This window comes from Tauraco erythrolophus, chromosome 4 (assembly GCF_009769465.1).
Source record: "Tauraco erythrolophus isolate bTauEry1 chromosome 4, bTauEry1.pri, whole genome shotgun sequence".
NCBI lineage: Eukaryota > Metazoa > Chordata > Aves > Musophagiformes > Musophagidae > Tauraco > Tauraco erythrolophus.
In genome coordinates this window covers 69,913,464-69,931,323 of record NC_141468.1, presented here as the reverse complement: position 1 = coordinate 69,931,323, position 17,860 = coordinate 69,913,464, and the positions used below count along the sequence as shown (strand labels likewise).

Here is a 17,860-nt window from a genome sequence, read left to right as displayed (position 1 = left end):
TAATTTCTCCATTATGATTTTAACATCTAGAAAGCAACGAATATTTCTATATACAGGAGTCCCTCTAGTGACTAAGTCCCACTTCTTTAGGCTGTGACTGAAAAGTTCTGAGAGAGAACATGAAGAGAATTAATCTCTGGCTGTATTTGCTACCATTCATTTTTTGCAGTACTTGCAAGCCAAAAAATCCTAGGACTAACATTAGAAAGCAAGATGACATTTTCCAGTTTCACTAATCTAAATCATTACTCATAACAAAGGAAAGGGGCTTTCCCAGTGATGATCATACACATCTCCAAACTATTTCATCATGTTATGCCATTCTGCCAACTAGCAAACACATACCTAAAAGTGCTTGTGTAAAAAACTGGTATTCATCAACACCATTTTCAAGGTCAAGAGGTGTGCTGAACCCTTCAAGAGCAGTCTCTTCCAGTGCATCTTCATCCCAGTCATCATCATCATCTTCATCTTCTTCCTCTCCACCTCCACCACCACCACCTCCATCTCCTCCTCCACCATGGTTCTCTTGCATCGCCTGGCTCACTTCATTTGTTTCCTCCTCATCACTCGGTATCTCTTCTGCAAAACCGTTAATGTGTTTTGTAAAACAAAGTTTAAAAAGTATAAGGAAACTGATTTATGAATGAAGAACAATCAATAAATCTAGGTTTTGGCTGGAAAGGCGATCCTCTGTTAAAACACTTCCCCAAAATCTTAGAAGAACTGAGAAAATTAAGCTGTTAAAATGTCTCCTACGTTCAAGACCAGCTAAACGTTAGTTTCTAAGCACTCCTGGGGAACGTGAAACTGCCATCTTTTTTCTTCTTTCATTTATGCAGTCATTGTGCAATTATAGGATCCAAAATTTTTGAGGAAATGTTGTCTTTGACAAAGTGTTCCATCACTGTGCTTTTAAATTACAAACAAATAGAGACTTGCACAGACTTCACAAATTGACACAAAACAGAGAAAACCAAATGTAGACCAAATACCTGCCTGCTGCTTTTCAGAGTGCTCCTTTATTTAAACAAACTTAAATAGCATCTTTCTCTTAGCTTTACTTTCCATTCCGCTTATGAAACAGCTATTGCATCCTGAATTAAATGCAACTCCAACATGCAATCCTAAAAACTGCTATATCTTACTTAAGAAAAAATATTTCTGACTTATAATCAAGATTTTAAAAAATCCCCCTCCAATTCCAAACCTTCAGCTCTTCCTGTGTTAACAGTTTAGAAAGAGTAAAGATCACTATATCTGCAACAAGTAGGGACTGAATCACAGGACAGAGATTTGAAAATTACTGTGCTGTTTCCATACTATAGCCCTATGCACTGAGAAGGATTCTGTAATTCCATTACAGAACAATCATGTATGAAATTTGAATGGATTACACAATCTGCTTACATCCAATCTAATTTTCAGACCTCAAGCCATCTATCACCTGTTCCAAGTCAAATACAGCCACACATATTTGCCTGCAAATATGTGTAAAATTCACTCTCTACAATTCCCTCCACCAGGTACTCTTTGATGTTTTTCTCTTCTGGCAGACACAGCAGTAAGAGGTCTGTCTACTCCAGGAACCTCAGCTGTCTCAAACCCCACTTTGCAAATTACTTTCCATTTGGACAAAGAAGACGTGCTAGATTTTCCTTCAAAGTTCAACCAAACAGGTCTTTCAAATAGTCAGCTACTAGGAACAGTTTCTTTTAAATCTATACTACCCTTTTAAAACTATACTCTTAAAACTATACTACCCTTTCACAAAGTGTTAGCTGTTATACACTGAAACATTTTGGGAGGAAAAAATCAATTCCTAAGATGATCTTTCAAGCACCCAGTAAGCCGAGCTATTTTCAGCAGACTAATGAGTCTTAAAAATGAACTGCAATTTCTTACCCCCTTTAAATTAAATCCAGACAAAATCCACAATGTGAAAAGGGGAGATTTTACCATTATCTTCTGCAACGTGTTTTTCATCTTTAGCATGATCCTCATGTTCTGTGAGTTCTCGTGAGGCGCAAACTTGTTTTAAGCCCAGGAAGAGGAGGAGGATTGAAGGGACAATCTGAGCAGCCACAGCATCCACTGCAGGTGGTCGGTTCTGCAATTCCATTAGGATACTCAGTCCTATTATACACATCTTTCTGTCATGGAGTCTGAAACAACACACACTTGTTAGACAAAAAATGGATTTTCACTGCAAGGATACGTAGGGAGCATTAAAGTCCTTGTGATTGATATGGCAAAAGACAGTGTCACAGCAACTATGTTGTAAGTGTATGTTAAAAGCTCCTAAACACACTATTTCCTGTGTTCTGAATGCAAGCTCCCCACTGGAAAGTGCTTGTCCAATAACAATTAAATACCTTTCAAGCACTGGTCAAATTCCTGGAACAACTGTTTCTGATTAGCAAATGCAAAGTTTGTAATACTAAATAAATACTGTCTAATAATTATGTAGAATATCTTGTCTTTAATAAAGCATTTGATACAGACTGTCATCATTAAATAGGATGGAAAATTAATTTGCCTTGGCTTCGATAGCAGTACTGTTGCAGGGATTAAAATTAGCAGAAAGACCACTAGTGAAGAGCAATGATAAGCAGGAATGCACTAAATAGCAGGGTGCGTTTATGGAGTGCCGCGGGCCTAGCTGTATTTAAACATCTTTATTAAGACTCCGCCAGAGCTGTTATATATCACAAGTATTATACATCCAACTTCCGACACTAACTTGAGACATATTGCTAACTCCAGTGAAAGCAGGAAGATAATTCCACTGTATCAAGAATAGCTGGCAGTACACTCAAACAGCCAACTTGCAAATGAGTAGACCGCCAATAAAACAAACAAGCTATAGATAACTGAAGGGAAAGAAAATCATGAACTTAGTAGCAGAAAGATTTTTATGTGACCATAGCCAGGAAACGAGGTAAGAACCTATGCGCTTAAAAATAAAATTTGACTTTCACTTCCAGAAGCAGAAGTTACTTGCAAACAAAACAGGGAAAAAAATATCTAACTGCCTCTGCAGACATTCTTTGGTTCTCCTTTACCAGAAACACCAGTAGTATTCAACTATTCCCTAACATTACGGCATTTTGATATTAAGGGTTTGAGAAGAGCTCGTTTTATTTGAACTACTCAATTTGCTGCTGAAAGCTTCTGTGCAAGACTTCTGCAGGACAAGTTGTTCCAGCAAGAAGTTCAAGCAAGACCTACAGAAACCAAGCAAACTTCCAGAGCTGGCAGAAAATGGCCATCCTCCAGACTTTCGGTAGATACTTCCGTTACTGAATCAGATTTACTTTGGAATGAAGAGGATACAAGCTGAGAGAGAAGAAACTAGTAAGATGTGCACCACAATCTGCAATAAAACTTACAGCAGAACAACCAGCTCAATACACCACTTCAAAAATTGCTGTAGAAATACGATTTGAAAAGCACTCACACTTTCACTACCAAAGATGCCACATAACATGCTACCGAACTATAATACTCTTCAAGTACGACAAGTGATGATGTATTACAGATTTCTGAACTTTGCAGGTGCTTAGGCAAGGCTGGGGATCTGGAGGTCTTTCATTACACCTTCCACGTTGTTAGTCCTGTTAGGCCTTAGTGAAGTGATTCCATTCTCAGAGTAGTTGACAACAACAATAAATTACATGTGACCACGCGTAACATTATGATCACAGAAGACCTTCCAAGAAAAACAAAGTCAACTAGCGCATCAAATGACACACTTTGTCATGTTGGGTTTGGCTGCGCCATTACACGTGTTGAAAAATGTACCAAAATGCAAGTAGGCGAAGCGCGTCCTTCCATCACTGCTAACTGCAATACTTTCTATTCAGAAGGAACGAGGCACAAAAGAGGGCATAAAAATCAATCAAGGAAACCAAGTCACTGGAACAGGGTCTGCTTTCACAAAAAAATTAAAGCCTTACTGCTGTCAGTTTATCTGCGCTAAAAACAAGCTCATTGCCATTCGCTCTCATGCCAACACTGTGAAGGCCAAAATCCAAGCTAAAGATGATGCTACCTATGAATGAAGCACAGCTTTTTCAGCAGAGTTGTCCTTACTGCAAGTACAAAAAGAACTTTCTCCACCTCCTCTCTCTGCCAGCACCTTCATCTAAGTTTGATCAGAGCTCTATAATATATGCACAAGACTTCTATCCTGCGTTTTGACACTGGGAAGCCAGGACATTTCTTCAAGCCCCAAATGTGTAATGAAGCAATTTCAATGTACATGTGCCAGAGTAGTTAATGACACTTGAAACTGCCTTTTATAATACATTTGAAAAAAACACCATTACCCAATGCTAATTGCCAAATGTAACACAGTAAAATGTAAAAAAAAATCTTAGTAATTAGTGGCTTAGCTTCATACTGAAGTATCTTTTCTGGACAGCAAACGAAAGCGCAAGAATGAAGCATCGCTGATTAAAAGGGAGTTGTCATTAGGAAGCAGCCCGAATGGCCAAAAAATACAGCACATTTCTCATGCTGCATTTTCAAGCTTCTAAATAGAGAAGCTGTAAGAATTAACATGTCTTCAGAATATATACGTTATTACAAGGCCCAGCAGGTCAGCAGAAATCCAGGCATTAAGCCATCTTTAGTGGACCTGAGCCAGAAGGAGACTTGTTTCTTCCACCTGCCAGACAAACAGCAGGATAAGCATCTGCCTTGCCTGAAGTTCAGCACGGTACTACGCCCCGGCTGTACCAAGTACCCACAGGACTGAACAAGCGAAACAGAGTCTTATGTTATTTACATATTTTCATAATGGCAAAGAATGGTTTCGGGACCGTTCCTTTGCTATCAAAAGGCTCATTACTTCAGCACCCTTCCATCTGCACGAGGGAGCCTGGATACAATTCTCCCCAGTGCTTTGTGCTTCGAGATCCGTACTTATTTGCTCAGGAGCACACAATAGTCCTCCCTAACAACCACGGACTCCGCTTGCTCCCTCAGTGGTGTATCAAGCCTGGAGTGCCACACATGCCACACACAGCAGAGCCATGCATGACTCCTGGGCAAGTCTATTTTTAACAAGCTGCGTGTGGTCTTCATAATCTGCAGGACCTTTTCTTGCTAACACACCAACTTCCAATACAGGACAAAAAGATCTAAGAATGTTTTGTATTTTAAACCAAGCCGAAAGTATCTCCAAGGGAAATCACTAAGCCTTTCCTTTACTGGTTTGCTGTGCTCCTTTATGTGAGGATCAAGTTGCTTTCTATTATATCGAGGCAGTTCCTGGACAAACTGCAAATAATTAGCCATTTCCTTCTAGTTGCAAAGTTGGAACCAATCCTGTTTTCCTGTATAAGACTTGGATTTTATATACAACTCTGAGAAAACTAGGATTTCTAACTATTTAAATTCCTATCAAATAAATCCTCCTATTCAGCTTCTAAAAAAATAAAATCACTTATTGAGGTTTTTTGGAAGCAAGTTTGGTTTTCCTTTCACCTTAGTTTCCACAGAAGAATTTTTAGTATGAGAGCAAGCACAAGTCACACAGAAGTCTAACCCAAATTTCAGCTGTGAGGGAAAGGGTGGAAATCAATAAAGAAAAAATGTTTCTACAAATGGCTTTTCAGTTTGAAGTTACTGCAGAAAATATTTAGAAATAAATAAATACAACATACTGTGGTACATGGGCATTATGGGCACACATGCACAGATATGTAACATCCATAATGACACACTGGATTTATGTACAGTCTTAGAATGATTTCTGAGATCTCATCTGGATCATTTTTAATATTCCAAATTTTTAATAAGTTTCAAATAGTTTCCATATTTTTAATAACATGGAAGAACAGTTAATCTTACTGTAACTGTTTTTTTCCTTCAAGATGTATTATTCCCATGGATTCCACTTCATGTGCTCACAAGTGCTGCTCAAGAAATACTGCATTCTTTTATCAAATACCGTTGGCTTCAGCCTGGGAGCATGCAGACACGCATAACTCTACTGCTGGCACAGCAGGATCTATGGGTACTAAGACTTCACAGGAGCAGAAGAAGGACAGAGGAGCGTGAGATTTATGTGGACAAAGCATCTTGAAGAGCCACTGTTACCAGTAAGTCACAGATTTCCTGCACAGCTGACAAAGAAACAGCAGTAAGATTCACCTGGTCCTTCACACCTGGAGGTGGATCTACTTCAATCTTCTCCAATTTCTCTAGGATCTGGGAGTTTTCCAACTGATTTGAATTTAAGCCTAAAACTGCCTCTTGCTGGAAAACAATCTAACTGTAAACCAAAGCAGCAGGGAATGATGGCTGGTGAGAAAAAGGACTGTATAAATCAGGGTGCCCACTTCATCTTCACTGATGAAGACACAGAATCATAGAATGGTTTGGGTTAGAAGGGACCTTAACGATCATCTAGTTCCAACTCCTCTGCCATGGGCAGGAACACCTTCCCCTAGATCAGGTTGCTCAAAGCCTCCACCAACCTGGCGTTGACACTTCCAGGGATGAGGTGTCCACAACTTCTCTGGGCAACCTGTTCCAGTGCCTCACCACACTCAGAGTGAAGAATTTCTGAAATCTGCAGTGGCGAACCCAAGGAAGGGTTCCAAGAAAGCCAGATTTTGTTTGCATTTCTGTCTGCTCCTCTTTCAGTTAGGCCTCTGACTACCTGGCTGCTGTTCAGACAATGACCCTTACTACTACTCTCAATAAAACAGTCTTCTAGAAGCAGTGCTGTCCTGAGGGAAAGGGAGGAAGTCCCATACATCACAGCACAGTGCCTGACAAGCAGTACTATAGCAAAAGCCCTACACCTGGAAGCCGCATACTGAGGAGTTAGCACTGAAGGAAGAGCGGTCTTCAGATTTAAGCAATATTACAGATATTTATTTCACTGCTGGTGGCACCAGATCAAAGAGATACATTTTAATCTTCTGCTGCCATTCAAATGCGGAGTCTGAGCAGAATCTAGCACCATGATCTCCGTATTTCATTTTCATAGGCTTTGTCAACTTTTGTCTCAGCTCTGAAGAAGAATTTAGTTGCACAGCAGCTGCAGTAGTTGGTGCTTTTTGAAAAGCAACACTAAAGAACTGAAAGTTAAGCTGTAGCTCACAGCTGAGGTTGGAGCCTAGTCAGATGTGCAGTATTTTTCCCCTCTGGATCTGACTAGTTTCTCACTGAATGCTCCAGGATGAACTATTTAAGGCTATAAATCGCTTTCATTTTTTATTTCTTTTAAGAAAGGAATGAGAAGTTTACCACCTGTAGGGAATATCTTCTGTCCTACTGTCTCTGTATGCATTCAGCACTGGATAGGCAGTAGAAAAAATGACAGCACAAAGAGCTGAATCTCAAGAACTTTGCTTCAGCCATAAAAAAATCAGTACATGGAAATCCCAAAATGCTTTGCTCTTTTCTAAAGTCAGTAGATATAAAAATAATTTTGTAATTAATAATAATATTACTACAAGGTGTGGGAGAGTTAGACTTAAAGGTGCCATTTTTCAGCCACTGGCACTCCAAAAGAAATGAGGGTCATTGGGTCCTTCATGCCTTCTTTGTCACCAACTCAAGTAACCCCTCTAATTGGTAAGAGTGTATTTGTGTTAAGATACAGGATGTACTGTAGACATTTTGTACACACAGCAGGTAGAAGAAGTCAGAATGCTTGTGACAGTATGAACTGTTGGTTTTGTTACAATGAGTAAGAGACTTTTTTCCCCACTTTTTATCTGTTTGATTTAGTATTTTTAATTGTTTTTTCTTCAAGGAGAGACCACTATGGTAATACTTTCAAATACAGATGCAAATAGGGGAGCTGCACAAAGCCTGTAAACACCAGAGCTGGCAACTTCTCTTGTATCTCCAAGTGGGTTTCATTCCAGTAAACCAGACAGAATTAATGTGCAGACCTGAAACAAGGTAGTCTATGCTGCAATTCTACAAACTACTGCGCTCTCATCCTCGTCCCACTGAACTGTACACTTAGGACAGAGGAGGGAGGAAAACAACATGTACATTTGGTATGTGTTTAAAAAATGTACAAAGGACATGCTGAGAGCAAAACTCGCATATACCAGCTGGTCATTGATTGATTGGGAGTCACTATGTTATTACAGTTATGAAAAAGGTAACGCAGCACTATAATGCACCACACAGTTCTAAATTCAAGATGGACACCGAAGCAATAATGCAGCTATACCAAGAGGGTATATAATTTTGTTCAGGGAAGATTTACTCAAATCAGAATTGGTATGGAGAAAAAGCTATTTGGATGACTGGGGAGTGGAAAAATCATCTTATAAGAAGCCCACTAGAGACCTGCTTAGAATTGAAAAGACAAGACTGCACCAATAACAAACAGGTAGGAAAAGAATGACAACCTAAAATAAGGTATGCATCTACGAGTCAGGAGCTGCCTGTCTCGGGCAATGCTCACTCGTGGCATGACTCCTAACATGCTGACGCTTCACTTTGTTGGCATAGACTATGCACAGAGAAGACACGTTCTAAGCCTATCTGTACACTTGCAGTCGGATGTCAGCCTCCAATGACAAAATGTAACTCATGAGAGGTAGCTATTAACTACATCTGACTGTCTGCCTTGCCCTTAAGTGGATTTGAATCTCACAGTCAGACACCACATCTCAGCTGAGAGGCAAGCACTAACTGTCAAGCACCAGACTTCATATGCACCCAGCATCAAGTGCACATTTAGCTATGTGATGACAGGCTTTGTCCACCTTCATTTACTTTACAAATGTTCAGCTCCTGCCCAAGTGCACACTAGTGCAGATGTTCAAAGGAGGTCAGAATGAAGTTTAAGTTCAGGAGTATGCTAAACAGTCAGTACATCAATGGCATAATGGTAAATATGCAAACTGATCATGAACAACTCACAGGGATTACAATCAGAATGTGGGATTCATTGGAAAGAATAATGTTTTTTTAACATTAAATGGAGCAGTTAAAAATCCTTTATAAAATATAAGACAGAAAATAGGTATACAGTACTCCAGAAAAAAGGTTAACCTTTCACTGAAATCCTGCTGCTCAGCTCTGAGTATTATCCTCAATGCATGCTGGACCATCTCTTCAAGAAATGAATAGTTTGTGATTAAAAGAATTCTGAAATATGGTATGTATTGTACCCTTGTATCGTCACAACACAGAAAGTTCAGCACATACCTCAACAGACCCGGAAAAGTTATATGGACATAGGTCACCTTTACTGGCATCACAGCAATTAGACCTGGTGTGGATAACTGTTATTTAGACTACCCAAGGAATGAGAACTCTTTCATCAGCATGACTAGGGATACAAATAGAAGTTAATAAAAAAATCAAAACCGTGGTCTTCTGAAAGAAAAAAAACACAATACTTGCCCAAGAAAACAGTCTGTGTCATTCATCCACTGGTTTATGAACTGTGCAGTGATGGGCTCAGGATTGTGTGGAAATCTGATGTTCTCTAAGGTGTGCAGAAGTAGGTCAGGATTGTAGTAGAGTGCAGCTATGGCAACCTGAAGACACATGGTACGAAGCTCACTTGTTTTAACTCCTCTAGTTAGCCGCTCCAGAACAGCCTCCACGAAGAGTGGAATACACTGGGCATATAAAGAAGAAGAAAAAAAACAACAAACAAAACAATAAAACAGGCATTATACATGTTGCCAGGTTATATAAAAGTTTAAAATACTTTTATCAGAATTGATCTCCCGATTGACTGAAGTTCAGGTAGAACCTAGGAACGCATTCTATTCACTCCCCAGCATAAAAGCATTTTAAGTCTCTAATTATATGCTTATAAATCTTCCCCAAAACAGCTATTCCCTGAGCTAAAAATTGCCGATGTTATTCTCAGCACAGAGTAGGATATTTGGGGCCATTTGGCGGAATTTGTTCTAGTGTGTATAAAAGGTTCAGAAAAGAACTCATCTTTGAATAAAGATATCCAACAATTTCAAAAGTAACAGGCATTAAAAATGAAATTACCTAAATCGGCAAGAAAAAGAAAGGAAGTTTTTCCTAATAAATGTAAGTGAGGTTAAATTTCTTATAAAGGTTTGAAATGAGTGAATTTATTCAATTAGAAGTGAGTATGCACAAATTTCTACACAATGAAACAAACATCTACACATATTTCAGTGTGCGGGTTTATGCTTTACAATACTTTGAGAAGCATTATGAATGTTTTAGTTTATGAGTTTCAGTTCAGTGTGCAACAATTTTAATTCACAGGGTTGTGGAGCTCATTTAAGCCTTCCACCACATACTTATTTCAATGCAAATGCATACAATTCACTTTAATCCCTTCCAGATTTCTTTTAAAAATAAAATCTTTCAGGGAACATTTTTATCTTCAATGACTTCAGATTTGCATTAGTAAAGTTATATTGGTTTCAGTGAAATTAACTGAAAATTTGTAACTGAAGTCACTGTTGCACTGTGGCAACATCAAATACAATATATTAAAAGTAATTTAGGCTGGAGCATTATGTAAAACATGAGACAAGAATTTAGCCCTTAATAGGAAAAAGACTACTATCAAGAAGTGTGTTCTAAGAAACTCTGGAAAACTGTGATTATGTTTTTTCCCAGCAATCACAATCCAGCCACACTAAACATTCGTCATTTCCAAATGCACTGAGTAATTCAAAATATTAAAAAGGACCAAGTTCATATTGCTTGGAGAACCAACTTCAGTAGTTAGATACGTATAGTTAACCTCTCAGCCACAACAGTTTTAACAATGCGTGTTTTGCATCAAAGGGAAATCCTATTAGGAGAAAACAAAAAAGAAAATCCCGCACATCATGCTATATCCTTATTGTTCCGTCTACATTCATTCTCCAGTCATGCCCACTAATCTCTAATCTGAAAAAAAAACAAACAAACCCAACTTTGCAAACTCTCTTGAGCTTATTGACTTCTTTCTGTATTTCTCCCCATTCCTACACTTTACATTTCCCTCAAATACCCTAATTCCAACTGCTTTTCTCAGGAATCATGCATGTATCATTGGAAACCAGAAAAAGAGAAACCTTGTTCAATATGTATCACCTGGTCAATACCCCGTCCTTTGCATTGAAGAACAATTACTTCTAGGAGTTTGGCTGCATGGCACTCTGCATCTTCTCCTGCATCTCCTGTTAATACCTAACAACCAGAATGACAATTTCGTTTATCCGTATTAATTACTGACAACTTCAAAAGCAAATGCTCCTGTACCTGCATACATCAAAAAACTTCTGCATGGCATACACAGATATATTCATGCTATATTTTGTGAGACATTCAGACATATAAAAAAAATCATCTCTATAGGACATAAACAAGGATAAATGGCAAAAAATTAGAAGAACTTAAAAATTTAGAAGAAATGGCTGTAATTCTTTATCGATGTTAGTATTTCTATGTCATCACTTTCCCTTTTCTAAAGGAAACGTTACAAGAATCACTGATGTTTTTCACATTCTGCTTCTGGTTTTTGACTTCAATTCTAATAGACACTGGCAGATTAACAGCCTGGCAAAGTGAAGTCCTATCTCTAGGCTAGTTTCTGATTAAAAACAAGATGCATGCAATCCCTCTATGAATATGCACATACAATGAAACTGACTGCTTCTTCTCAGTACCTTTCAACCCTATGGTCAGTGTCAATCTAACCTGGCAAAGCAGCAGAATTCTCAAACACATTCAATTTCTGGAAGTTTCTTTAAAATAAGCAGGTAGCTAGATGCTTAACACTCCATAATGCTCAAAATCAGAGAAAGGCTGCAGCATGATCTCATACTTTATTATACATGAGAGAATAAGCACAAAAGAGAAACAGTATAAACGTAGGAAGAACTTCAAATGAGTTTGCACCTTAGCTGACAACTAGAGAATCTAATCGCAAGATACACAACCCAAGGAAATCAGCCTTCATTAATTCCTCTACTTACCAAAATAGCTGTTCATAGAAGAGAGTCAAGATGAACAGCAACTTTCTCCCACACAGATTTGTGCATGTAATTTTTCAAAAAGCACACCACTTAAAAAGTGTGAAGGTGCTATGCATACTCAGAACTGAGCCAAGACCAAATTTCAGTTAGTTCTGAAATGACTGGCCACCACCTGGCATGTTCAGGTCACTCTACTAATCTGATTGTTAAGTACCAGCGATAAGCGGAACAGTAAGAATCAGTAGCCTTACCTTTTTACACATAGCATAAATTATTTCTAAATGCTTTGGGTTAGACAGTAAAGTATCAGTGTCAATGGTCACATAATTATGCAAGAGAGGCATCATATCTGCAGAAGAGAGAGAGCAAAAGAGAAAAAAAAATTACAAACTAATCCATGCAAGTGCTAACCAGTGAGGCTGTAGTCCTATAATGGGATTCATTAGCTCAGATTCTTGGACGTGGTTGGAAATTCAAACTCTGCAAAAGTCTATTCTAGCAGAATTCTTCATGGAGTGCACCATGCAGGGTGCATTCTCAGAAGAAGAAATAGAAGAGGACTACATTTTAATTAATTCATTTGTAGTTTCACATTAACTTTGTATATTTCAGCTTTCTTTGAGTTCAGGACCTCCTACAATAATTGATCACACTGACAGATTTGAACATGCTTTTCCTACTTAAGTATGCTCCTGTTATACTCCCACACTAAACAGACGGTCAGGGCATGACTCAAATACATGATCGTTTTAAACCAAGAGACTAAATGGAAGCGACCCTTATTAAGGTGGGGTTTAGAGATGAATTCCCAAACAGTGGAAACATCAACAGAATAGAAGTGATCATACCTGCAAAGTACTCAAAGCAATCCTGCTGGAAAACCTCATATAGAACACCCAAAAGCTGCCACATTTGAGGTGAAATCATCTGGCATGTCAAGCTGTAGGCCAAGGAGAGAATTTCTTCGTAGAACTCTGGAAAGGAGAAACGATTTGAAGTAGTGTCCTTTAAAAAACACATTTAGCTTGCAAATACCGTGAAATCTGAAACCAAGCGCCGAGGTACATAACAACTGGAAGACAGCAATTAGTAGAAAATACGTAGAAAAATAATAGAAATTGGAAAAGACTCTTTTAGATAGGTCTTATGTTGGCTACAGTTACAATATGCACAGTTTTTCATTATAAATACACATTAGAAAAATATATTACCAGCATATCAAAGACATTGCTTCTAAACAATTTACTGCAAAATACTTTTGGTTTTCCAACCTTTGTTTTTATTTAAAGGCCTTATCACAAAACTGTGTAGCTCTTCAGTGCAGGGTACTGATAAAGCAGTAATTTAATTGCTGACCATGTCCATAAAATACTAATGTAATTGTGGTGACTGTCCTTTAACACAGCTAGCAATAGCTATAATCAGAACTGCATCTTCTGCTTTCAATTCTGACCTCCAAAACACAATAACTGGACTGACTAATGTACAAGAGGAGATCAGGAGAAACAAATCATAACTGAAAATTAACATCTTTTTTTCTTTAAAGAAGTACACAAAAAAAAGATGAAGTTCTGTCTAGGAATACAGTACTGTTTGCAATAATTAATTTACGAAATTTTTAATGTAAAAACATGTAATGTTTTTCTAAAAATTTTCTCTCAAACATACCTATAACATGTTTCTGCAAAACGAGACCAATGATCTGTAAACAAATGCTCTCCAGCTGTTGGGTTATCTGAAATAAAAATATAAAGCAGTTTATTTAAAAACTTAGAAATACAGTAATCTAATCAATGTATTTGGCTAATTCAGTCTGAGAAGTTCTTAAAAGTAAAACGGCTTTTATCATTTTTTAAATGCTGTGTTAATAATCCCAATATTATAAAATAAGGTCTCACTGATGTAAGTACTCATTTTTTCAATAGAGAGTATTGTTTTAAAATTTGTCACTTATAGCATTATTCTTTATTTTTTAAAAATCTTATTTTATGGTTGTTCTATACGTCCTATCAAATACTGTATCTGTTGTCTTGTCTGGATATAAAGTAACACTGTACTCAAAGTGTTTGTCATAAAGTCTCTGTCCAAAATCCTTGAAGTAGAATAGGTTAAAAGGAAGAAAGGAAGAGATGTTTTTGCCTAAGGTGAGCTCTTTATGGAGAGCTTTCCAGAGCAGGCTCGGCAAGAGGAACACATGCAGAAATTGGGAGCATACGACTATGCTGAAGTCAGGATTCAGCCTTGCCATGTTGGACAGAGAGACTGCATTTATGAATTAAACTAAATTCCAAGGAGAGCTATATGGCCACATTGTAAATGTGCGGTTTTGTAGGTCCCCTTTAGCAGCCTTCCAGTACCTGAAGGGGACCTACAAGAAGCCTGGAGAGGGGCTTTTGACAAGGGCATATAGTGACAGGACAAGGGGCAATGGCTTTAAACTGAAAGAGGGGAGATTTAGATTAGATCTAAGGAAGAAATTTTTTACAATGAGGGTGGTGAAACAATGGACCATGTTGCCCAGAAAAGTCGTGGATGCCCCATCCCTGGAAGTGTTCAACGCCAGACTGGAGAAGGTTTTGACCAACCTGATCTAGTGGCAGGTGTCTCTGCCCATGGCAGGGGGGTTGGAAACAGATGAGCTTTAAGGTCCCTTCCAATGCAAACCATTCTATGATTCATGATAAGTCTAATTAAAACCAGCAAATACAGACATCTCATGTTATTATCACCATAGGCCATTCATTACACGCATAATCTTGCGGGACGAACAGCTTTCTGGGCTTATTCCAGCAAAGGGATTAACCTTTGTGACCACAGATTCATCCACTTGCCTTCAGGCACTTGACTCAGAAGTAATCATTCCTTAAACTCTCTTACTTAACGGTGAAAGGAAAGGAATTTATAAGGAGTTTTCAGCTTCATATACCATTTCTATATCATTTATATCACTTCTAAAATGCTGCTAAGTTTATACCAAAAATATCCCAACCCCACAGGTTTTCCTAGGCTAAAACCTGAAGGTCCACTTCAGACTATCATTCCTGATGCTCAGCTTAGCTACTTCGGTTTCATTTTAGCTTTCAAAAGATGCAAGGGGTTCTTGTAAAGGAATGAAAGCTGTTTTGAAATTGAAAGGAACACAGTGGTCTTACAAGAAAATAATTAGTATTTTAATTAATGCATTTTTTAAATTACAAGCTTCCTTGCTTCACTTGCAATGAAACTTTCTCATTGTAAATCAAACAGGCAAAAGAATCTAGGACAAAGCACTTTTATGCCAACTGAGCTTAAGTTATTGACTGACTTTGCCTCTCTGGTGAGTCACTGAACTCCTTCCTACCTCAGCCAGCCCAGGTGGTATGAGCAGAAAGAATCTCTTTCTTGTCTGAATATGTGAAATGTAGACTTACATTGCACCACAACTGGGAGAACAATCCCTAGGAATTCTATTCAAGAAACTGCCTGGTAAACAACAAAATATGAGTTAATGTAGAAAATTAGCCTTAAGCAAAATACTTCTCCCTAAAATCTATTTTAATAGTCTGTAATACAATTATCCAATGAAGTGTTTACCAGAGTAAGGGTTAAGGATTTAAACCTCAGGATATTAATTCCTCTCAAAGTTGAGAGCTAAACAATTAAGAAACCACAAAATTAAACTGGGCTTTAAATTCAAATTTGTCAGAGATCATTTAGTACTAATTCATCATCATGCTATAGTAAATGCACACTCATGTCTACTCAAGTGATACAACACACATAGAAGTGCCTGTTGTCATGAATGAAAGGCATGAGGGAACAGCAGGAGGAAAGACGTACAAAAGAAAATCTCACCTCCTTGTGATCTTCCACAACTGTAAGGATAGTATCAATTGTGTGCAAGATGCCCATGGCCATAACTGTTTTGTCTTCTACTTCCTCATATTCCTCACTCTGAAGTACTTTACCAAATATTTCAGCCTATGAAAAAAAAACAATCAATTTGACATTCAAGAGCAAACTCACATTTCTAATTTGTCATGCAAAACCAAGACAGCTAATGCAACAGCAGCAATGCCTTATCTCCAAGAGCTGTCAGTGTTGAAAAATATGCTCCTTGCTTTTGAAAGAGGAATATAGAAAATTAAAAACTCTTTTTTTGAGAAGTCTGACTATGTTAAGTCATTTGAAATGTTAAACAGTTAGAGCTTGGCTCATTAAAACCAGTGACAAAATTCAGTATCTTTGAAAAACCTATAGGTTTTTAACGATGTTTCATACAGGAAAAATAAAGAAAAAAGTAAATAGTGTAGGCAGACCTTTATGAAGATTACTTTAAACAGTGTGCACTTCAAACAAAATTCATTATATGTTTACCAACCTAGGCCTATGCTTCCAACTGGGCTGTTACTTTACTACTGTCTCTTACCAGGTGTTGAGTCATGTCGACGGCGATGGTAGCTACTTCCTGACTGTACTCACAGATCATCTTCTGGATTACATTAGTAAGATCATCATTTTCCGTCTCTCTGACAATATGCAAGAGCTCTTGCATAACTGGCCTTACATAAGGCTTCACATATTCCTTGGCTGAAAAAACAGTTGAAATTAGGTGAAATCAACTACCCATAAACACAATTATACAGTACCTCAAAACTACTAAGTAACTGACTATTCTTGAACAAAACAATTTTTCAAAGTTTAATTCACTTAAAAAAACAAAACAAAACAAAACCTACCCAAGGCACATTGACAGCCCATTACTAGTAGACTAACCAAGTAAATAAATTGTACATTTACCAAATGCAATACTGAAATGCCGTCCACAACAAAAATCCACTGTTTTGGGGGAATACATGCCCACATACATAGGCAGCATTCATTCTTAAATATACCTATTATTTCACTTCACTAAAAAAAAACAAAGACAGGTGCTATTTATTTTAGTAAAAGAAATATGTTGATTTTTATTTCTTTTGTGCAGAGACCTGCTGTAAAAACGTGAAGCCAGAATTCTGGGATGTACAGAGTAACTAATGAGCAAGTGAAACTGTCTAAACATGCTGAAATGTTCTGAAATCTACGTCTTTAAATGGTAGAAATGTTTAGAGAAATCTGCATCAACCTTCTCACCTCTACAAAAAAAATTTTTTTAAAAATCAGTGTACACGACTAATGAAACACTGTAGCATACCTTGCTCTTGGTTGCTTATTAACGTTTGAAGAGCTATGGCTGCTTCTACTTTGACAGGCATTTCCTTATCATCAATCAGGCTCTTCTTTGCCAACTCTACTGCATTCCTCAAGTTTAGCTCATTGTGAAATTTCAAAGCACTGAATGAATGAAGTACCCAACAGGACTGCATGACAAAAAGAAAAGCAAACTAGTGACTATTGCAATTTTCAGTATTTGTTTAACTGATTCAAAAACAATGCTAACTATCTCTCTGTTTGCATGTATTGCTTTTTTTTTTTTTTCTTAGTTACAGTGTATTTCATAGAGTAACATGTAACATGGTCTTTGCACTCAAGCAGTTCTTTATTTTCCCTTCCCAAATTCCAATAAATTCAGTATGCATATAACTGGCATTCATAGTTTTGGTTGTTCTGGGGGAAAAAAAATCAGAACAGAAATTAAAGAAAATTAACTGTTTATGACTGATATGGGCACTCAGGGATTTTCTTCAAGCTACACTCAAACTGACATGATCTAATCTGTGGAAATCCTACCTATTCTTCACAGCCATCCAATCGCTCTAGTTATGGAGATCTGTTAATGAAAAACGGTCGCAAAAGGGCCACAACCACTGCTCAAATTCTCCGGCCTGATCAAAGAGGTAAACAATAATACAACACAGACTTTCCATCAATTCATTTAGCTGACAAATGATTTTTTAAATCAAAATGCTGAAAAATTACTGCACAGG

General features: G+C 37.7%; 1 protein-coding gene across 4 annotated transcripts in view; it reads right to left on the bottom strand.

Moving 5' to 3' along the window:
• The window catches only part of IPO8 (importin 8), a 49,732-nt gene that overhangs the window by 4,671 nt on the left and 27,201 nt on the right, over window positions 1–17,860 (bottom strand). For 3 of the 4 annotated variants that reach the window (XM_086611193.1, XM_086611195.1, XM_086611194.1), the window contains 10 exons: window positions 17,128–17,293; window positions 16,363–16,523; window positions 15,789–15,914; window positions 13,623–13,689; window positions 12,803–12,928; window positions 12,206–12,303; window positions 11,071–11,166; window positions 9,394–9,614; window positions 1,960–2,165; window positions 346–582 (listed from right to left, as the gene is read on the bottom strand). In XM_086611193.1, the coding sequence (XP_086467319.1) occupies window positions 346–582; window positions 1,960–2,165; window positions 9,394–9,614; window positions 11,071–11,166; window positions 12,206–12,303; window positions 12,803–12,928; window positions 13,623–13,689; window positions 15,789–15,914; window positions 16,363–16,523; window positions 17,128–17,293 (1,504 nt within the window). Of the gene's footprint in view, window positions 1–345; window positions 583–1,905; window positions 2,166–9,393; window positions 9,615–11,070; window positions 11,167–12,205; window positions 12,304–12,802; window positions 12,929–13,622; window positions 13,690–15,788; window positions 15,915–16,362; window positions 16,524–17,127; window positions 17,294–17,860 lie in introns of those variants that run through there. The other variant, XM_086611196.1, reaches the window with a different exon arrangement.